The 22,820-nt window shown below is 47.9% G+C and overlaps 2 protein-coding genes across 2 annotated transcripts; one reads left to right on the top strand and one right to left on the bottom strand.

Annotated features, from left to right (window-relative positions):
- Nucleotides 1-81: 81 nt before the first annotated feature.
- LOC122919949 (uridine-cytidine kinase 1-A) lies at nucleotides 82-10,235 on the bottom strand. The gene is made up of 7 exons (XM_044269198.1): nucleotides 10,051-10,235; nucleotides 7,204-7,363; nucleotides 7,024-7,120; nucleotides 6,687-6,829; nucleotides 5,177-5,271; nucleotides 2,635-2,683; nucleotides 82-2,338 (listed from the first exon to the last, which is right to left on the bottom strand). The coding sequence occupies exons 1-7, from the start codon at nucleotides 10,138-10,140 to the stop codon at nucleotides 2,157-2,159; spliced, it is 816 nt and encodes a 271-aa protein (XP_044125133.1). The 5' UTR covers nucleotides 10,141-10,235; the 3' UTR covers nucleotides 82-2,156.
- A 3,762-nt stretch (nucleotides 10,236-13,997) lies between these two features.
- On the top strand, nucleotides 13,998-22,743 carry LOC122919952 (proline rich transmembrane protein 1B-like). The gene is made up of 4 exons (XM_044269200.1): nucleotides 13,998-14,167; nucleotides 20,359-20,678; nucleotides 21,155-21,286; nucleotides 22,276-22,743. The coding sequence occupies exons 1-4, from the start codon at nucleotides 14,155-14,157 to the stop codon at nucleotides 22,420-22,422; spliced, it is 612 nt and encodes a 203-aa protein (XP_044125135.1). The 5' UTR covers nucleotides 13,998-14,154; the 3' UTR covers nucleotides 22,423-22,743.
- The last annotated feature ends 77 nt before the right edge of the window (nucleotides 22,744-22,820 follow it).

The following is a 22,820-nucleotide window of genomic DNA, read 5'->3' as shown; positions in this document are numbered from 1 at the left end:
AAATCAGTCATACTTCAACCAGAAGGACATGTGCAGGATGGGTGTTGTAGTAAATAAGGATGCAGAGATCTTAAAACTGGGGAACCTTTCATTATACATTGAGGGGTTCCCTTTAAAAACATGTCTGCTTTTTTTTTTTTTTTTTAACTTACTTTGCTCCAAAGCATCACTGGTCCTCTACCGTTTTGTGCATACAGCTCCAATGCACTACCGTGTGTCCCCGTGGTAACAGACTACACCCATGGTTTATGTAGCCATGGAGACGCATTGGAGCTGTATACACAAAACTGTAGACTTGTAAGAAAAATTAGCGAATTTTGATGCAATAATAAAAAGTTGTAAAAGTCTACACACCCAGAACCTAATGACATGAAGTAAACCCGACAGATGCCATTTGTCCAATAATTTCCTTTTAATGACAGCGATGTTATTGGGGGTTACACCAAGTTCGGGGCCCGATCCCCTCCTAGTAACAAGTAGATAACAGTCGTGATTTTACTCCTGCAGGAGGTGCTGCCATCTGCTGGACAGATAAAGGTGTAACAATACAATAGGGACTACAACCACCATCAGGGATCACTGTTCTCCTACTTCTGTCATTAAAGGGCAGCAGCCTGGATGAGGAATTGTGTAGATGACTTGTGCCATGTCGCTTTCAGTCATCTACAGCAGCCGCGGACCCCCAGCCCATGTCAGGGGATGTCCCAGCATGCTCCACGGCCGCTGGAGGTCCGCTCATTTGCATAAGCATAAAGTGCAAAATTAAGATAATTAAGCTACAAAGGTGGGTTCAGTAAACAGAGCCGGAGAACACGTGATTACCTCCCCTCCAGGAAGCTGAGATACGAGGACCTCCGTGCCGCCCCTCTGCATAGACAGAACAGTGTGAGGAATCTGCAAACAGTGACTCATATCTCAGCTTCCAGAACCCTGCCTGGGTGGGAGGCGGAGACTGAAGTATAACTGGTGGGGCTCGGCCATCGTGCGGGCTGTACATAGCGGTAGATTGGTTGCAGGGGCGTTCTCGCGTACAGGAGCAATTTCTGCAACATATCTTCCGTGTGTGACTATATCTGAATACGTGTGTGCGGTCACTACTTAGAAATATGCGACTTGTGACTAAGCCTATGAGAAAGTGTAGAACCATACGTAAATGGCGCTAAACTGTCATGTAAAGTGGGGAACATTTTAAAGGGGTATTCCAGCAGTTTACTATTGGCCGGTACTGTGCTGTTCCTCACCACTTGGGTCCAGACCAGAGGGATGGGGACGCATCACCGCAGAGGCCAGTGAATGGCTGCAGCAGATGTAGTACAGGCCCAGAGCAGGGATGCCCAACCTGCGGCCCTCCAGCCGTTGCAAAACTACAACTCCCCGAAAGCCTACAGCTATCAGCCTACACCAGGGGATGGTGGAAGTTGTAGTTTTACAACAGCTGGAGGGCTGGTTGAGCATCCATGGCCTAGAGGAGACTCTGCTCTGGAAGACCCCTTTAAGGCCTTGGGCACACTGGTCCTCCTAGAAGCCAATCGCAGTGCAGCCATCACCCTTATAAAGCAATGAAAGCTGAGCTGTGATTGGCTGCAATTTTGATGGCTGAGGCGCCGTGTCCCCTCGTTCACATACGTGCAGTAGTGATGCTGTTTTTGTACTGCATCGGCCAATCACGGCTCCAGCTTTTTCAAAACTACAACTTTCATCATGCCATTACAACCTGCAACTACAGGGCACAATGGGAGTTGTAGTTTTGCAACAGCTGGAGAGCCACAAGTTGGAGATCACTGCTATAGACTACAACTCTCATCACTGTAAGTATTCCTGTATAGAAAGGTGCCAGTGCCTCGGATAAATCACATTCAAATGATGGGGAGAATCTCCTGGACCTCATCACAGGGCCCAGGATTTAGTGCACATTAACCTGTGTGCCCATAGCGGGTACCCGTCAGCAGGGGGCGCCGTGCAATCCGATAATCTCTTCTTACCATCGTCTTCTGTGATCACCATGGATTATTGACTATTCTTATCAGACATATGAGAAATGTTTCAAAAAGAATTAAATCTCTCTATTTTGGCTGAAATTAGTCCCAGCGCTCCCCGTCTGCACCTCCATGATGTGGAATGATGAGGTAAAGAGTCTGATCCCAGGCAGGACGCGCTCAGTGCGGCCGGCTGCTGGACTCCAGGTGAGTGCGCTTCCCGGGGCCCAAAACGCCTCCCGAATCTCCGGCTCCTGGGAAGCTCCTCTTCTGTGAGCGCCCATTCACAGCCCCTCGCTGCCACTTACAGATGTCTCCATTCAGGATGTCCTGGATGTGCTGCACGATCAGGTTAATGGCCACTAGGAGAGAAGACGACGGGTGAGCGCGCCGCCCGGGAAAATCACCACAGTAGCAGGGGGTCACTGGTACTTGGGTACTGCAGAACCGCCATTACCTCTGCTGCGCCCCCCCCCCCCCCCAACTTACTTAAAGAGGTGTTCATGGACTCCGAAGATAGGCCATTAATATCAGCTGCGCCCGGCTCTCTGTGCTGGACCCCCACCTACCTTATAGTCCTACAGGACGGGTCCTCAATATCTAAGTACCAGAAGACCCCTTTAGTGGGTCAGACAGATATGCCACAGTCAGTGCTCACCCATATTATCCACACCCCGCGGGATGATGACATCAGCGTACTTCTTTGTCTACAAGGGGATTAAAACAGCAATAAATGATGAACTTCAGAGATGGAAATGAGAACCGACCCAAAACAACAAAATCTCAAAGTAATAGAAATACAGCAAGTGATTGTAGAGTTCGGCTACTTTCACACTAGCGGTTTTCTTTTCCGTCTTAGGGGCTCTATACCGGAAAAGAACTGATCAGGTATAACCCCAGGCATTCTGAATGGAGAGCGATCCGTCCAGGAGGCATCAGGACGTCTTCAGTTCAGTCGTTTTGACTGATCAGGCAAAAGAGAAAACCACAGCTGCTATGGTTTTATCTCTGGCGAAAAAAACTGAAGACTTGCCTGAACGCCGGATCCAAATTTTTTTTCATAGGAATGTATTCGTGCTGGATCCGGCATTCAAAATACCGGAATGCTGGATCCAGTCTGCACATGCGCAGACCTTTAAAAATTAGAAGAAAAAAAAATACCAGATCCGTTTTGCCTGATGACACCGGAAAAACGGACCCGGAATTGCAATGCATTTTTCTGACTGATCAGGATCCTGATAAGTCAGAAAAATGCCTGATCAGTCTGAAAAAATGACATGCGTTTGCATACAGTTTGCCTGATCAGGCAACAGAACTGCCTGCCGGAATCAAACAACGCAAGTGTGAAAGTACCCTAAGGCTACTTTCACACTAGCGTTGTTTGAATCTGGACCTGCCCGCCGGATCCGGAAAAACGTGTGAAAACGGATTACATTTGAATCCTCATCAGGATTTTGATCACAATGAAAAAAAGCATTGGAAAAAACAGATCCGAAATTTTTTGGGTTTAACGGAACACACGGCGCCGGATCCGGCGTTAATGCAAGTCATTGGGAAAAAGGCCTGATCCGGCGTTCAGTCAAAGTGTTCAGGATTTTTGGCCGGAGGTAAAAATACAGCATGCTACGGTTTTCTGAAAAGCCTGATCAGTCAAAAAGACTGAACTGAAGACGTCCTGATGTGTCCTGAACGGAATACTCTCCATTCAGAATGCATTAGGATAAAACTGATCAGTTATTTTTCGGATTTAAGGCCTCTTTCACACTTGCGTTGTCCGGATCCGGCGTGTACTCCACTTGCCGGAATTACACGCCGGATCCGGAAAAACGCAAGTGTACTGAAAGCATTTGAAGACGAATCCGTCTCCAAAATGCGTTCAGTGTTACTATGGCAGCCAGGACGCTATTAAAGTCCTGGTTGCCATAGTAGTAGTGGGGAGCGGGGGAGCGGTATACTTACAGTCCGCGCGGCTCCCGGGGTGCTCCAGAATGACGTCAGAGCGCCCCATGCGCATGGATCACGTGTCATGCGATCACGTGATCCATGCGCTTGGGGCGCCCTGACGTCACTCTGAAGCGCCCCGGGAGCCGCACGGACGGTAAGTATGCTGCTCCCCCGCTCCCCGCTACACTTTACCATGGCTGCCAGGACTTTAGCGTCCCGGCAGCCATGGTAACCATTCAGAAAAAGCTAAACGTCGGATCCGGCAATGCGCCGAAACGACGTTTAGCTTTAGATCAGGATTCTTTCGGCATAGAGCCCCGACGACGGAACTCTATGCCGGAAGAAAAGAACGCAAGTGTGAAAGAGCCCTAAGATCACTGTAAGGGCTCTTTCACACCTGCGTTCTTGTCTTCCGGCATAGAGTTCCATCGTCGGGGCTCTATGCCGGAAGAATCCTGATCAGTTTTATCCCAATGCATTTTGAATGGAGAGAAATCCGTTCAGGATGCATCAGGATGTCTTCAGTTCCGGACCGGAACATTTTTGGCCGGAGAAAATACCGCAGCATGCTGCGCTTTTTGCTCCGGCCAAAAATCCTGAACACTTGCCGCAAGGCTGGATCCGGAATTAATGCCCATTGAAAGGCATTGATCCGGATCCGGCCTTAAGCTAAACATCGTTTCGGCGCATTGCCGGATCCGACGTTTAGCTTTTTCTGAATGGTTACCATGGCTGCCGGGACGCTAACGTCCTGGCAGCCATGGTAAAGTGTAGCGGGGAGCGGGGGAGCAGTATACTTACCGTCCGTGCGGCTCCCGGGGCGCTCCAGAGTGACGGCAGGGCGCCCCACGCGCATGGATGACGTGATCACATGACACGTCATCCATGCGCATGGGGCGCTCTGACGTCATTCTGGAGCGCCCTGGGAGCCGCACGGACGGTAAGTATACTGCTTCCCCGCTCCCCACTACTATTATGGCAACCAGGACTTTAATAGCGTCCTGGTTGCCATAGTAACACTGAACGCATTTTGAAGACGGATCCGTCTTCAAATGCTTTCAGTTCACTTGCGTTTTTCCGGATCCGGCGTGTAATTCCGGCAAGTGGAGTACACGACGGATCCGGACAACGCAAGTGTGAAAGAGGCCTTAGCCCCTAGGATGGAACTCGGCGCCGGAAAAGAAAAACGCTAGTGTGAAAGTAGCCTTAGTGTGAACAATAGACCCAAAAAGGCAAAAAAATTGTAAGATAATTACCGGGAGCGAAAATTCCTCAAATGCCGGCTTCACAAAAGTTGTGTACTGAGTCAGAATCTGCTCCAACTCCCTCCCCCGCTTCATGTCTCTCAGAACTGGAAGTAAAAGTTCCCATAAGTGGAAGTTCCAGAATACAAGAATATAACTACTATAATACTGCCTCCTATGTACACGAATATAACTACTATAATACTGCCTCCTATGTACACGAATATAACTACTATAATACTGCTCCTATGTACAGGAATATAACTACTATAATACTGCTCCTATGTACAAGAATATAACTACTATAATACTGCTCCTATGTACAAGAATATAACTACTATAATACTGCCTCCCATGTGCAAGAATATAACTACTATAATACTGCCTCCTATGTACAAGAATATAACTACTATAATACTGCCTCCTATGTACAAGAATATAACTACTATAATACTGTTCCTATGTACAGGAATATAACTACTATAATACTGCTCCTATGTACAAGAATATAACTACTATAATACTGCTCCTATGTACAAGAATATAACTACTATAATACCGCCTCCTATGTACAAGAATATAACTACTATAATACTGCTCCTATGTACAAGAATATAACTACTATAATACTGCCTCCTATGTACAAGAATATAACTACTATAATACTGGTCCTATGTACAAGAATATAACTACTATAATACTGCCTCCTATGTACAAGAATATAACTACTATAATACTGCCTCCTATGTACAAGAATATAACTACTATAATACTGCTCCTATGTACAAGAATATATCTACTATAATACTGCTCCTATGTACAGGAATATATCTACTATAATACTGCTCCTATGTACAAGAATATAACTACTATAATACTGCCTCCTATGTACAAGAATATAACTACTATAATACTGCTCCTATGTACAAGAATATAACTACTATAATACTGCCTCCTATGTACAAGAATATAACTACTATAATACTGCTCCTATGTACAAGAATATAACTACTATAATACTGCCTCCTATGTACAAGAATATAACTACTATAATACTGCTCCTATGTACAATAATATAACTACTATAATACTGCTCCTATGTACAAGAATATAACTACTATAATACTGCTCCTATGTACAAGAATATAACTACTATAATACTGCTCCTATGTACAAGAATATAACTACTATAATACTGCTCTTATGTACAGGAATATAACTACTATAATACTGCTCCTATGTACAGGAATATAACTACTATAATACTGCTCCTATGTACAAGGATATAACTACTATAATACTGCTCCTATGTACAAGAATATAACTACTATAATACTGCTCCTATGTACAAGAATATAACTACTATAACACATTGCAGAAAGTACATGTGATTATTGCTCTGTGGCCCCTGGATGGGTTCCTCCCCCAGACGTGGATGGAGCCGCACTATCAGGGTGTGCTGGCAGCTATATGACAGATCTCCTCCTTGTTACTGGTGTATTCAGTGCGGTCCGTCACTCACCCCTCCGAGACAACCTGACATCCGAATCCGTGTCCACAAACAGCTTCAGGTGGAACATGTCCCTGATCTCTTGGTTATAAAACGCCAGAATCCCCTCGAACAGCAGCACGTCGGCCGGGTAGACTGTCGTGGTCTCTGGTAACCTGGGGTAGAATAGCGGAGTGAAGCTGCAGCTGTAATCACCACTGGGGACCACAAGGTGGCGCTCACCCCGTGAATGCATTACTCCAGGAACACATTGGTTAATTGCTGCTGATCTGTCGCCATGTTGACCCTAGGAGGACACTGAGGTGGCGGCACAAATCGCTCTGTATCTGATAACCCGGCAGCATCTCACCTCGAGTGTGTGACGAAGTCGTATATGGGGACGTCCACGATCTGCCCCTCTAGGATCTTGGTGAGCGTCATGTACATCAGATCATTGTCAAAAGCATCTAAGAGGAGAAAGGGTTAAGTGATGGGGAGCTCGGCATGCTGGGAGGACGGGTGTATAAAGGCTAGCTCGGACCCCACTCACCGGGGTGGTCAAAGTTGTACTGCCCCTTCAGGGCGCGCGCCTTCTGCTCCGGGGTCAGCACCTTGTAGAAGCGGTCCTGGCTCAGGATGACCACCTTCCTCTGCCTCTGGTCAACCTCATTCTGCCCCAGAAGCTCCATGATCTTCTCACAGACTGTAGACTGGATGAGAGGAGACATTACACCATCCAGAGGCACTGACCTCCATGTGTGACGCCACCTACTGGCCAACATATGCCAGAGTACCCAGCGGCTGTACTGCTCTGAGCTGGCAGGGGGCGCTGTGTGGGGTGTCAGATTGGACGACCGCTGCTTTCTAAAGGCCACTGGACATGACACAGGTCATTATGTGCAGAGGGCAAAGACTGACCCCAACAGTGACAGCGCAGAGGTCACACCCACTGTTCATATCGCTGCAGCTGGAATGTTTTCTCACTCTGGGATTGTGCTGGAAAACTGCCGAATCCTACACCGAACTGGAGGGTCACAGCACTAATCACCCAAAATAATTGTATATCTCCTCTAGGGCTGCAGCTAACGATTATTTGAATAATCGATTAGTTGCCGATTAATTTCTACGATCTGTGGACGGCACTATTATGGGGGATCTGTGGACGGCACTATTGAGGGGGATCTGTGGACGGCACTATTGAGGGGGATCTGTGGACGGCACTATTGAGGGGGATCTGTGGATGACACTATTGAGGGGGATCTGTGGACGGCGCAGTTATGGAGAGGGGGATATGTGCACTGTTATGGGCATAACAGTGCACAGATCCCCCTTCCCATAGCAGTGCTATACACAGACCCCCCCTCCTCCCCATAGCAGTGCTATACACAGACCCCCCCTCCTCCCCATAGCAGTGCTATACACAGACCCCCCTCCCCATAGCAGTGCAATAGACAGATCCTCCCCATAACAGCCCCGGCCCCGATGCTTAGTCGGACTAATCACTGCATCTTTATTTTACCTTTTTACAATGACGCTCCTGTAACAGCCAGGCAGAGCGGACGGCGGCGTAACGTCACTCAATCACGTGACGCACCTGCTCCGCCCACTTCATGAATGAAGGAGGCGGAGCAGGCGTGTCACGTGAGTGAGTGAGTGACGTTACGCCGCCGTCCGCTCTGCCTGTTACAGGAGCGTCATTGTAAAAAGGTAAAATAAAGATGCAGCGACCGCCCGCATAGCAACGAATCCAGTTATCGAATATAATCGATTAATCGTTGCAGCCCTAATCTCCTCTGATACACAGCACCAAATCCTCTGCAGGAGACATAAGAGCTACATGACAAAATGATGTATATAGATACAGCCACCACTAGAGGGAGCTCACTACATACAGATTATACAGCCACCACTAGAGGGAGCTCACTACATACAGATTATACAGCCACCACTAGAGGGAGCTCACTACATACAGATTATACAGCCACCACTAGAGGGAGCTCACTACATACAGATTATACAGCCACCACTAGAGGGAGCTCACTACATACAGATTATACAGCCACCACTAGAGGGAGCTCACTACATACAGATTATACAGCCACCACTAGAGGGAGCTCACTACATACAGATTATACAGCCACCACTAGAGGGAGCTCACTACATACAGATTATACAGCCACCACTAGAGGGAGCTCACTACATACAGATTATACAGCCACCACTAGAGGGAGCTCACTACATACAGATTATACAGCCACCACTAGAGGGAGCTCACTACATACAGATTATACAGCCACCACTAGAGGGAGCTCACTACATACAGATTATACAGCCACCACTAGAGGGAGCTCACTACATACAGATTATACAGCCACCACTAGAGGGAGCTCACTACATACAGATTATACAGCCACCACTATGGGGAGCTCACTACATACAGATTATACAGCCACCACTAGAGGGAGCTCACTACATACAGATACCACTATGGGGAGCTCACTACATACAGAATATATAGCCACCACTAGAGGGAGCTCACTACATACAGGTTATACAGCCATCACTATGGGGAGCTCACTACATACAGAATATATAGCCACCACTAGAGGGAGCTCACTACATACAGGTTATACAGCCATCACTAGGGGGAGCGCACTACATACAGATTATACAGTCACCACTAGAGGGAGCTCACTACATACAAATATATACAGCTACCACTAGAGGGAGCGCACTACATACAGATTATACAGTCACCACTAGGGGGAGCTTACTACATACAAATATATACAGTCACCACTAGAGGGAGCTCATTACATACAGATGATAGTCACCGCTAGGGGGCGCTCACTACATACAGATTATACAGCCACCACTAGAGGGAGCTCACTACATACAGAATATATAGCCACCACTAGAGGGAGCTCACTACATACAGGTTATACAGCCATCACTAGGGGGAGCGCACTACATACAGATTATACAGCCACCACTAGGGGGAGCTCACTTCATACAGATTATACAGCCACCACTAGGGGGAGCTCACTACATACAGATCATACAGCCACCACTAGGGGGAGCTCACTACATACAGATTATACAGACACCACTAGGGGCCGCTGTCAGTTGTTTCCAGGCTCCTCTCTCCGCTCCCGTTGTCTTATAAACCGCTCTTGCTCCGAGCACTGACCCTCCTGCACTCTCCTCCTGGTCGCGCTCCTTCCCGGCCGCTGTCCCGGTGACCTGGAGGGGGCGCACTGGGCACAGTGACCGGAGTTGTCATATCTGCGTTACCAACCACCAGAGAGAATGACAGCCCCTGAAAACCAGCAGTGGGGACCCCGGACCGAACCGAACTTATTACCCCGGAAACGCAGCTTCCCCTCCCCACACTCACCTTGCCGCTGGCAGTGCCGCCGCTCACCCCGATAAGGCAGGGGAGCTGGTGTCCACGCTCCGGGGTCTCCATGCTCCCTGCTGAAGCCATCGTAGGGTCAACCTGCGGACGGAGTAGCGCAAACTACAACTCCCAGAAGCCTCCACGGCCATGAGCTGACGCACAGTACGTACCGAATAGCACGCCGGGAACTAGAGCTCGTGCGCCGCATTGTACGTCACGTGACTGTCAGTTAAGCGCTGAACACGTGACAAGGGGCGGACAGTGGACGTTTGTTCTCATGTATAATAAAGTTATTTTTATTTTTGTCACTTTTTAAATGTCTTACCTTAGAATTCACGGATCCTCTCAGCACTGCGTCCATACCCATGATCCTCTGCGCTCATTAATGAGCACTGGTGGTTGCTAATGGCACTGTGCTCCAGCCACCACCAGAGCTGCACCAAGACTCTGCTCTATTGGATTTCTGTATCTGAAGCTTTCACCACACAAACGTCTAATGAGGCCCAGCTGGCGTTGTGCGCGCCCTGCCGGGGTACCACACCATAGCTATAGGGGGTGCAGGGGCAGAAGTCACACCCTGTGTGTGTGTAAGCCCCCCAGCGCAGGAGAAGCCCCCAGTGTAATAAATGCACATGGTTGGATTCACGTTACTCCTCTGCCCACTTGTGACCGATTCCTCCGGACAAGAACGGTACAACCTAATAACCAACGTACACAACTACATCTCCCCGACTGCAATGCAGCAGAATGGCGAATGCAGCTCTGGATGTGACTAGAGCATAATACAGGCAATAACGCAGCACTATATGAGCGTCTGATAGCCAACCGCCATGACACGGTACATACAGGACACCGCCCCTTTAAGAGGTCACCGCGCTCTCATATCCTCTCAGCCTTTGTCCTCAAAGCAATAAAACAATAAATTTGAACTGCGCCAGCGGAGCCCGATACGGGGGCGCTGCCCGGGCAGACGTTCACATCCGGGAGGCATGGGCATTTTCCAGAGGAAATCTAAATCTTGGAGTGGAGGCGTCAGGTTATTCTGGAAAGCTGGGCGACAACCCGGCCGCCATTGGCGCTGGCACCAGGGTGTCAGCCAGGAGGCCGCAGTGGGCATGGACGTCACATGGAGGAAATGCCCTTCAAACCTGATCATTTGTCAGTGAGCCGGGCATGGAGACGAGCTGCTGCTCAGGGAGGGGCGCCGCTTATCTGCTCAGATTGACCTCGAGAAGGCAATTACAGTGAATGCCGCCTCCACGGTGAAGGTGGGAACGTCGCTTGTTCCCACCACCAGGTGAGGCTGGCACTGGGATTAACTGGTGGGAGAGCACGGCCCTCAGAATTATTGTTTCTGGGAAAGCTGGGTGACAACCTCTACCACCGCAGCCCACGCCGGGGTTGGCACTCAGCTTTCCATCACTTCTGCTGGGAGACAAACAATATGGCCGCCATCACCGCAGCCGCTTACGTTCCCGATTCCCGTGATCACAGAGGCTGAATGAATGACACTGCCCCGGATCACAACATCATTCAAAAAAAACATTGGATTTCTAGTTTCAAAAGATCCCTGCTTGCTGTCAATGACTAGAAACATTCCCGCACAGCCCTAAGGCCTCTTTCACCTGAGCAAGTTTTCCTCCAGGGTGTGATGCGTGACGCAAACACGTAGCATCCAGACTGAACCCCAACGCGTTATTTCTGCGTTCAGAAAACATCGCAGCGGGTTCTATATTCAGCGGTTTTCACGCAGCTCTGGCTCTATAGAAGTGAATGGGGCTTCAGTGAAAACCGGATTGTATTGCGATGTAACACGTTTTTCACCGATGGGGGCTAGGAGATAGGCTACTTTCATTTTTCTTTTCCAGCGCTGAGTTCCGTCCTCGGGACTCATCCCCATGCATTCTGAATGGAGAGTAATCCGCTCAGGGCGTCTTCAGTTCAGCCACTGAACGGCGTTTTGGACGGAGGAAATACCGCAGCATGCGCGTTATCTCCATCCAAAATTCCGGATCAATTGCCAGAATTCCGGACCCGTCCTTAATTTACATTGGAATGTATTAGTGCCAGATCCGGCATTAAAAATACCGCAATACCGGATCTGTCGTTCTCGTCTGCGCCTGAGCAGACCGGTAAAAATGTGAAAAAATATGACGGATCCGTTCTTGCAATGCATTTGTAAGACGCATCCGGATCAGTCTACAAATGTTGTCCGTTTGCATGCAGATTGCCGGATCCGGTAGGCAGTTCCAGCGAGGATCACTCTGCCGCAAGTGTGAAAGTAGCTTTATCCTTCAGTAATTTTTATTCACGCGCACGAAAAACTTATCAAAAACTGGAACATTGAACGCAATCTCAGACAGAACTGACTGAACTTGTGCGCAAAACCATCCGTTTTTTACCTCAGCAGACCCTGAGAGAATCCGTATCGTTCGTATAAAAAGACGCCGTAATCCTTCTCACAGCTGAGGGTTCGTTACAACTGTATCCGCTCTAGATACTCTACACTGATACATTGTAACAAAGAGGACAAGTGAGAGCGAAGCACTAGACATGAGTTCCACCAGTCTCTCCCAGGTCCTGACAGTTCCGTCTGCTCTGATACATTGTAACAAAAAGGTCAGGAGATACTTGTGCTTCTCTCTGGTAGGGCTTGTTCACACAAACGTTTTTTGCGTTCCGTATACGGTCCATCTATCGAACCATTCATTTCAACGGTTCCAGAACAAAAAAAAAACGGAATGCATTCTGTTTCCGTATTACATTCCGTTGAAAGGTAGAACATGTCCTATTATTGCCCACAAATCACGTTCCGTGGCTCCATTCAAGTCAATGGGTCCACAAAAAAAAACGTAACAGATACGGAATGTACTCCGTATGTCTTCTGTATCCGTTCCGTTTTTGAGGAACCATCTATTGAAAATGTTATGCCCAGCCCATTTTTTTCGATGTAATTACTGTACATGCCGAACGGAACCGGAAACACTACTGAAAACCCTCCGGAAAAATAAACCCGCAAAACACTGAAAAAGATATACGGTCGTGTGAATGTATCAGGGCAGGTACAGTGTATCATTCTTTACGGGGGGGGGGGGGGGGGGGGGGGATGTTGAGCCCATTTAGCGTACAATTGTAACACGCCATCATTTCTGACGTTTAGGGGCAGGACAGGATTCCAGCCTCTGGGTTCATAAAATGTCATTCACTGACAGCAAGCAGAGAGCTTAAAAATGGTAAAGAATGGAAACAAAGTCTATATAAAAAAATAAAGTCGCAGCCTTCGCCTTATGCGAGGATTGCAGGCTATTTACATAGCGCTGGGCGAGCTCTGTATGGCGCATACCTCACACTGATACGCCCATCTGCTTGGGTGATCTAGTCTACGGGGCCGCAGCACATCGCACCTTCTGATCTATAGCTGCTGAATTTAATGACAGCACTAAGTCGTCAGATACATGGTGGCATCACGTCCCTGTGGCCAAAAATGGCAGCACGGCCGTTGGGGTGTCACCAGCTGGGCTCGCTTGGGGACAATCAGCATCAAGACTGCAACTCAACTTCAATCCTATTCTTTGGCCACAGTGGCTTCCTATGGGCTGCGATGCAGCAGAGCCGAGTAGGCGACACTACGATTGGGGTCTTGCCCTGACCACCAACAGGAAAGCTGTGTCTCTAATGGCTAACCATGGTGCAAGGAGCAATCTGACCGCTATAGACATGGGGCGAGCACTGACGTGACCCCGTACCAGGCTCTTCTCCCACCTACTACACCCTTTGTACCATCATGGCATTGAGTAAAATGGTACTGCCAGCCTTCCCTGTGAAATCCGCACCAGGAGCTGAGCTGCTATTTGCACAGCCTTCCGCAAACAGCTCTGTCAATTATTAATGAGGCACCTGAGAGCCAGGAAACTGAGACCGAAGGGAGAGGGAAGGAGCAGAAGACAGGAGCGGGCAGCAGCAGGGTGGGCACCAGTCAGGAGAAGGATGAGCCAGCCTGTGCCTGCAGACCGGGAGGAGCAGGATTCATGAGAAGAGGAGGATAACACTCATCAGACACTGCGCCAAGTCCTGGGCAAGGAGTACCAAGAGCTGCGGACCATGGCTGCTACAGGTAACACACAAAGGGTGCCCCAACTGGGACAGAGACTGTAAGCTCTTGGGCCCACACTGACCCCTCCCTATGCCCAGCTGGCAGCACCACAGAGCTTGGCTATAGGTGTGGGTCAGGCAGGGATTAAATTAGTTTTTGTCTGACAACCAAGCAGTTGTCAAGCCAAGGAAATACAAATGTCATATAATTGATAGGATTCTTCAAAATGTCTAAAGAACTACAACCCCCAGCATACTAGGAGAACTACTCCCTAACACAGGAGTGCAGGGTCACTGCAACTGGCAGGAAACAGATGAGACGGGCAGCGGTTGAGCATGGGAGTTTAGAGTTTTTACTGACAACTAGTAATTTGCTGACATCTGACAACCAGTAGATACGTTATATGGACTGGACGGAGGAGGAAATGAAAGCGAGGAATCTGAACCTCCCCCCCCCAACGTAGAGGGAATTCCCATATACAGGCCGACAACCACCTCGTATTAAAACAGGTTGTCAGAGTCCGAGCAGCACCAGGATCCTGTCTGGACTAGTTCATGTACTTACTATATAATCTACAGTGGCTGCGGATTACAGATCAGCGCTCATCCTGCGGTTCTCATGTGCAAACAATAGGGCCCCTGCGTCATTAACCCTAGGGGCCCCTACAGTAATCTGAAAGGAGGTTGTACAAGTTAAATATCAACATTTAAAGGGTCAGTAACAAAGTCAAACTCAAAAGAACACTACAGTCCACCCCCCCCCCCTGAAATGGCTGATAACAGGGGGCAATAGACTGTATTCTCCTGTCCTACAGTCATCCTCTCCCCTGAAATGTCTGATAACAGGGGGCAATAGACTGTATTCTCCTGTCCTACAGTCATCCTCTCCCCTGAAATGGCTGATAACAGGGGGCAATAGACTGTATTCTCCTGTCCTACATTCATCCTCTCCCCTGAAATGGCTGATAACAGGGGGCAATAGACTGTATTCTCCTGTCCTACAGTCATCCTCTCCCCTGAAATGGCGGATAACAGGGGGCAATAGACTGTATTCTCCTGTCCTACAGTCATCCTCTCCTCTGAAATGGCTGATAACAGGGGGCAATAGACTGTATTCTCCTGTCCTACATTCATCCTCTCCCCTGAAATGGCTGATAACAGGGGGCAATAGACTGTATTCTCCTGTCCTACAGTCATCCTCTCCCCTGAAATGGCTGATAACAGGGAGCAATAGACTGTATTCTCCTATCCTACAGTCATCCTCTCCCCTGAATGGCTGATAACAGGGAGCAATAGACTGTATTCTCCTGTCCTATAGTCATCCTCTCCCCTGACATGGCTGATAACAGGGAGCAATAGACTGTATTCTCCTGTCCTACAGTCATCCTCTGCCCTGAAATGGCTGATAACAGGGGGCAATAGACTGTATTCTCCTGTCCTACAGTCATCCTCTCCTCTGACATGGCTGATAACAGGGAGCAATAGACTGTATTCTCCTGTCCTACAGTCATCCTCTCCCCTGAAATGGCTGATAACAGGGGGCAATAGACTGTATTCTCCTGTCCTACAGTCATCCTCTCCTCTGAAATGGCTGATAACAGGAGCAATAGACTGTATTCTCCTGTCCTACAGTCATCCTCTCCCCTGAAATGGCTGATAACAGGGGGCAATAGACTGTATTCTCCTGTCCTACAGTCATCCTCTCCCCTGAAATGGCTGATAACAGGGAGCAATAGACTGTATTCTCCTGTCCTACAGTCATCCTCTCCCCCTGACATGGCTGATAACAGGGGGCAATAGACTGTATTCTCCTGTCCTATAGTCATCCTCTCCCCCTGACATGGCTGATAACAGGGGCCAATAGACTGTATTCTACTGTCCTACAGTCATCCTCTCCCCTGAAATGGCCGATAACAGGGGGCAATAGACTGTATTCTCCTGTCCTACAGTCATCCTCTCCCCCTGACATGGCTGATAACAGGGGGCACTAGACTGTATTCTCCTGTCCTACAGTCATCCTCTCCCCTGAAATGGCTGATAACAGGGGGCAATAGACTGTATTCTCCTGTCCTACAGTCATCCTCTCCCCTGAAATGGCTGATAACAGGGGCAATAGACTGTATTCTCCTGTCCTACAGTCATCCTCCCCCCTGAAATGGCTGATAACAGGGGGCAATAGACTGTATTCTCCTGTCCTACAGTCATCCTCTCCCCTGAAATGGCCGATAACAGGGGGCAATAGACTGTATTCTCCTGTCCTACAGTCATCCTCTCCCCTGAAATGGCCGATAACAGGGGGCAATAGACTGTATTCTCCTGTCCTACAGTCATCCTCTCCCCCTGAAATGGCTGATAACAGGGGGCAATAGACTGTATTCTCCTGTCCTACAGTCATCCTCTCCCCTGAAATGGCCGATAACAGGGGGCAATAGACTGTATTCTCCTGTCCTACAGTCATCCTCTCCCCTGAAATGGCTGATAACAGGGGGCAATAGACTGTATTCTCCTGTCCTACAGTCATCCTCTCCCCTGAAATGGCTGATAACAGGGGGCAATAGACTGTATTCTCCTGTCCTACAGTCATCCTCCCCCTGAAATGGCTGATAACAGGGGGCAATAGACTGTATTCTCCTGTCCTACAGTCATCCTCTCCCCTGAAATGGCTGATAACAGGGGGCAATAGACTGTATTCTCCTGTCCTACAGTCATCCTCTCCCCTGAAATGGCTGATAACAGGGGGCAATAGACTGTATTCTCCTGTCCTACAGTCATCCTCTCCCCTGAAATGGCTGATAACAGGGGGCAATAGACTGTATTCTCCTGTCCTACAGTCATCCTCTCCCCTGAAATGGCTGATAACAGGGGGCAATAGACTGTATTCTCCTGTCCTACAGTCATCCTCTCCCCTGAAATGGCTGATAACAGGGGCAATAGACTGTATTCTCCTGTCCTACAGTCGTCCTCTCCCCTGAAATGGCTGATAACAGGGGGCAATAGACTGTATTCTCCTGTCCTACAGTCGTCCTCTCCCCTGAAATGGCTGATAACAGGGGGCAATAGACTGTATTCTCCTGTCCTACAGTCGTCCTCTCCCTGAAATGGCTGATAACAGGGGGCAATAGACTGTATTCTCCTGTCCTACAGTCGTCCTCTCCCCTGAAATGGCTGATAACAGGGGCAATAGACTGTATTCTCCTGTCCTACAGTCGTCCTCTCCCCTGAAATGGCTGATAACAGGGAGCAATAGACTGTATTCTCCTGTCCTACAGTCATCCTCTCCCCTGAAATGGCTGATAACAGGGAGCAATAGACTGTATTCTCCTGTCCTACAGTCATCCTCTCCCCTGAAATGGCTGATAACAGGGGGCAATAGACTGTATTCTCCTGTCCTACAGTCATCCTCTCCCCTGAATGGCTGATAACAGGAGCAATAGACTGTATTCTCCTGTCCTACAGTCATCCTCCCCCCTGAAATGGCTGATAACAGGGGCAATAGACTGTATTCTCCTGTCCTACAGTCATCCTCTCCCCTGAAATGGCTGATAACAGGGGCAATAGACTGTATTCTCCTGTCCTACAGTCATCCTCTCCCCTGAAATGGCTGATAACAGGGGGCAATAGACTGTATTCTCCTGTCCTACAGTCATCCTCTCCCCTGAAATGGCTGATAACAGGGGCAATAGACTGTATTCTCCTGTCCTACAGTCATCCTCTCTCCTGAAATGGCTGATAACAGGGGGCAATAGACTGTATTCTCCTGTCCTACATTATTATAGTAGTTATATTCTTGTACATTGGAGCAGTATTATAGTAGTTATATTCTTGTACATTGGAGCAGTATTATAGTAGTTATATTCTTGTACATTGGAGCAGTATTATAGTAGTTATATTCTTGTACATTGGAGCAGTATTATAGTAGTTATATTCTTGTACATAGGAGCAGTATTATAGTAGTTATATTCTTGTACATAGGAGGCGGTATTATAGTAGTTATATTCCTGTACATAGGAGCCGGTATTATAGTAGTTATATTCTTGTACATAGGAGCCGGTATTATAGTAGTTATATTACTGTACATAGGAGGCAGTATTATAGTAGTTATATTCTTGTACATTGGAGCAGTATTATAGTAGTTATATTCTTGTACATAGGAGCAGTATTATAGTAGTTATATTCTTGTACATAGGAGGCAGTATTATAGTAGTTATATTCTTGTACATAGGAGGCCGTATTATAGTAGTTATATTCTTGTACATAGGAGCAGTATTATAGTAGTTATATTCTTGTACATAGGAGGCAGTATTATAGTAGTTATATTCTTGTACATAGGAGGCAGTATTATAGTAGTTATATTCTTGTACATAGGAGCAGTATTATAGTAGTTATATTCTTGTACATAGGAGCAGTATTATAGTAGTTATATTCTTGTACATAGGAGGCAGTATTATAGTAGTTATATTCTTGTGCATAGGAGGCAGTATTATAGTAGTTATATTCTTGTGCATAGGAGGCAGTATTATAGTAGTTATATTCTTGTACATAGGAGGCAGTATTATAGTAGTTATATTCTTGTATATAGGAGCAGTATTATAGTAGTTATATTCTTGTACATAGGGGCAGTATTATAGTAGTTATATTCTTGTACATAGGAGCAGTATTATAGTAGTTATATTCTTGTACATAGGAGGCAGTATTATAGTAGTTATATTCTTGTACATAGGAGGCAGTATTATAGTAGTTATATTCCTGTACATAGGAGCAGTATTATAGTAGTTATATTCTTGTACATAGGAGGCAGTATTATAGTAGTTATATTCTTGTACATAGTAGGCAGTATTATAGTAGTTATATTCTTGTACATAGGAGGCAGTATTATAGTAGTGATATTCTTGTACATAGGAGCAGTATTATAGTAGTTATATTCTTGTATATAGGAGCAGTATTATAGTAGTTATATTCTTGTATATAGGAGCAGTATTATAGTAGTTATATTCTTGTACATAGGAGCAGTATTATAGTAGTTATATTCTTGTACATAGGAGCAGTATTATAGTAGTTATATGGGGGCAGAATTATAATTTTAGGATGGAAGGCGGAGACTGGTGGACAAATGTTTCTAGATAATATCCTCTGTGAAGGTAATAACGGTCGCTCAGGAGACAGGATAAGAGGGGCACCCAGGATAGGGACGCTCACATTACTGCTGATGCCATTAGTCCAGCTTCTTGTTCCATGTTCTCGCCCAGCACGGGTCCCTCGACACCGGGGTGAATAGTAATGTAAAGGAATAAAATGATATCGATAAACAATCTCCATCATTTCCTCATGTGATTAATAAGAGTCAACAACTGAGGGAAACTAAACAGAAGCAATAGTGCAGAGATTACAGTGGATTACAGGGAACGCCCTCCTCTAATCCAGGGTCACTACAATCCCAGTGAATTAGTCCTGGAGTGTGCACCGGACATGGCCTATGGGCCGTCTCCCAGCTTTTCCAGGGTCCTGCGTGGCCTAGTCGTGTAGTAATACAGAAGACAGCTGATCTGTCCTTCAGAAGCCGGGTGGTCTTGTGGAGGCTGCGGTGCCGGCCATTTCTCAGGCAGGTGTCATTCAGGAGCCTGGTGCAGAGAAGAGGTGATGGCAGCCATATTGGCCTCCACCCAGCTTTCCCAGACGACAGGACTTTTATAGTTGACAAGTTCCTGCAGCAGTTCTTCTTGAACGACAAGATGCCGCCGACATGAAGGAATATTCCGGAATCGCTCTGTAACCCCCTGACAGTTAGGTAGCTGCAGTTCCTTCCAGTTCGCCACCTTTGCCGTGTACTTTGGCGTCTTTACTGTAAACATGATTCACCATATTGTGGGACACGGTCGGCCAATGTTTATACAGCGCCAGGAGAACAAACAGCCAGAATCTTATCAGCGGAGCTCGAAAATAACCCGTTCCAAGAGGAGAAGTAGTGTCCGCAAAAAGTTACTAAATACTGCTCGCAGCTGAGGGTTTGCTACTATTGAATCCAGACAGACACATTGTAACAAACCATCAGGACAGGACAGATTTGTGTTGCTGCCGGCTGCAGCTCGCAGGGGTTAGTCTAGATACACTGTAACGAGCCCTCAGCTGTAGGAAGGACTGCAGCTCAGATGCGCTTGCGCTGTATTCATGGTCGGCATGGTAACGCTGTTCTGTTTGCAACCCTGGTTTATTTAGGTTCTGCAGAAATGGAGGTTCCGATCCAAGAGGACGGGGAGAGAAGTGAAGCCACGGCAGAAATGAGCCACGTAGCTGACACTCCTGACCATGTCCAGCCCAAGAACACCTCAGAGGAACCTAAAGGAATAGAGAACACAGGTTTTGTGGGGGACCCCCCACCTTATTCCCCCCCAGACCCAAAGATTGCTCATCTCCTGTATCCCAGCTACCCAGCGAACTTCTCGGGGAACACGCCCGTCTACTACCAGTCCGCGCCCGCCATGTCCAGTGTGTACAGTCAGCAGAACCTGGCGCCGGGGTCGTATCCCTATATCATAGTAAGAGTCCTCTTCTGCTCTGCTTTTAACCATCTGTCCCCGGTAAAGCTGGGTGACCATCAATATGTCCGCACCCAACTTTAGGAGGCTCCTGAATGGCCAACCTGTGCAGCATTATGGCGGTGAGGGACACAGAATGCTATTCAGGGGGTCTGGGAAAGCTGGGTGGTTTTATACATTTGGGGATGTTAACACCATAAACCCTCCATACGCTGGGAAAACGATGGCCGCCCCCGCAGTGCTTTTTGCCCATCACGTCGGCTTTTTTTGCACGCAGATCGGGTACACAAAGGGTTAACCGCGCATCTTTCCCGGAGAAATACAGAAGAAATAAGATCTTGGAGGAGTCTCGTTCCAGCAATGAATTATTAATGCCCAAAAGTTTGCGCCCCCCCCCAATGAAAATACTTCACAATCGGCCTTGTGTCCCTATTATTTTCATGGCTTTTGCTGATGCCGCCATTGCTTCTCCGCAGAACGACAGCGCCCTGGGGATGCCGCCTTCACAGCCGGAGGCGAGGACCAAGGACTACATGGTGGAGTCGGTGCTGGTCACGTTCTTCTGCTGCTTCCTGACGGGGATCATCGCTGTGGTCTACTCGCATGAGGTAAGACACGGGTCATGGGGTGGGGGGTCCGTCTGTAATGGCTTAGAGCGGAGAACCCCTGTGCCGAGCAAATCACAGACTAGGCGTTAATTATTCAGGGTGGAAAAAGCAAACCCGGCCGATCCCAGAACAATCCGCACCATGTAATATTAATGGGGTGAATATCATATGGGCCGAGCCAGGGGAGGTGTTAACCCTATAATGACCACAGGTGCTATGAGCCTTAAAGGGGCCACAGTCCCACATGAGCTGCAGCAAAGCCATTCAGGTGACCACGATGGCAGGATCTTTCTGGTCCAGGACAGGGGACCCTCTATATAACCCAGACTGCCCTGTAAGGACCAGGCCCAGTATAGCAAGCTTTTTCCAGATATTACCTGGTGCTGTTGACGGATCTAATATTCTTATAGCACCTTCAGCCTCTAGAACATTAACCTATGAGTCCAGGTTCACACTTGCGCTTTACTGCTAATTGCCATGGTTTTCGCTGTGCGGTTATTGGCCACATGGTCGATACCTAAAAACAAAAAACACATCATACAAACAGAATGTGGGTTTTCCTGCGCGGTCATCTGCTACGTGTGAACCCATCCTCACAGACTAGACCAGCCATCCTCAAACTGCAGCCCTCCAGCTGTTGCAAAACTACAACTCCCAGCATGCCCGAACAGCCTACAGGTATCAGCCTACAGCAGCGCATTGTGGGAGTTGTAGTTTTACAACAGGTGGAGGGCCGCAGTTTGAGGATGCCTGGACTCAAACACTGAAGGTCTAATGGAAACCATCAGTATTCTGGTGATACAAGCCCCATCCCACAGACAGAGCCAAGATCAGGGGTCAGCAACCTCCGGCACTGCATCTCCCACCATGCACTCTTGCTGGGAGTTGTAGTTTCACAACAGCTGGAGTGCCGGAGGTTGCTGCCCCCTAGTGGTACAGCCCATACACAGCACGCCGCGGTCTCACCCACCTGCCTCTCTCCTCTCCAGACCCGATCGGCACTGAGCAGAGGCGACCTCCTGCAGGCCCAGGAGTCCTCCCGCAAGGCGCGCTCCCTCATCCTCTTCAGCCTGCTCTTTGGCGTCTTCATCTCAGCCAGCTGGATCATATACGTGGTGGTGACCATATTCTTATGACGGGGAACGAAGCTCTGGGAACTGTAAAAAGTAAACTCAATATCGCATCTCGCCCTGAAGGACAGGGGCGAGGGGGCTCCGGCCGCAGGGCCTTGTGTATATGTACAGGGGACACAAATACAATGGACCTTTTTTAAATTAATTAGCATTTTTTCTTTTTGGTCTCCACTTGATCGTTCAGAGGGCGACGTTCTTTCTAATGCACCTTTCTTTGATTTACTCCTCCACTTGCTGTCAGTGACTAGAACTAATTCTTAATTACACCCAGAGCATGAAAATCCTATACCAGGGGTAGGCAACCTCCGGCACTCCAGCTGTTGTAAAACTACAACTCCCAGCATGCATACTTGTTCTGCTCTTCTCAGAACTCTCAAAGAAATGAATGGAGCATGCTGGGA

Source organism: Bufo gargarizans, chromosome 9, assembly GCF_014858855.1.
Source record: "Bufo gargarizans isolate SCDJY-AF-19 chromosome 9, ASM1485885v1, whole genome shotgun sequence".
Lineage (NCBI taxonomy): Eukaryota > Metazoa > Chordata > Amphibia > Anura > Bufonidae > Bufo > Bufo gargarizans.
Note: the sequence above shows the minus strand (reverse complement) of the source record. Positions and strands in the feature narration are given on the sequence as shown.

Bases quoted from the DNA above. Each gene is read 5' to 3' on its own strand.
- LOC122919949 (XM_044269198.1), bottom strand. From the start codon at position 10,140: ATGGCTTCAGCAGGGAGCATGGAGACCCCGGAGCGTGGACACCAGCTC. The intron at 7,364-10,050 runs GTGAGTGTGGGG...CCTCTCATCCAG, and splicing joins GCGGCACTGCCAGCGGCAAG to TCTACAGTCTGTGAGAAGAT. The intron at 5,272-6,686 runs GTGAGTGACGGA...TTTTACTTCCAG, and splicing joins TGTCAGGTTGTCTCGGAGGG to TTCTGAGAGACATGAAGCGG.
- LOC122919952 (XM_044269200.1), top strand. The intron at 20,679-21,154 runs GTAAGAGTCCTC...GCTTCTCCGCAG, and splicing joins GGTCGTATCCCTATATCATA to AACGACAGCGCCCTGGGGAT. The intron at 21,287-22,275 runs GTAAGACACGGG...TCTCCTCTCCAG, and splicing joins CTGTGGTCTACTCGCATGAG to ACCCGATCGGCACTGAGCAG.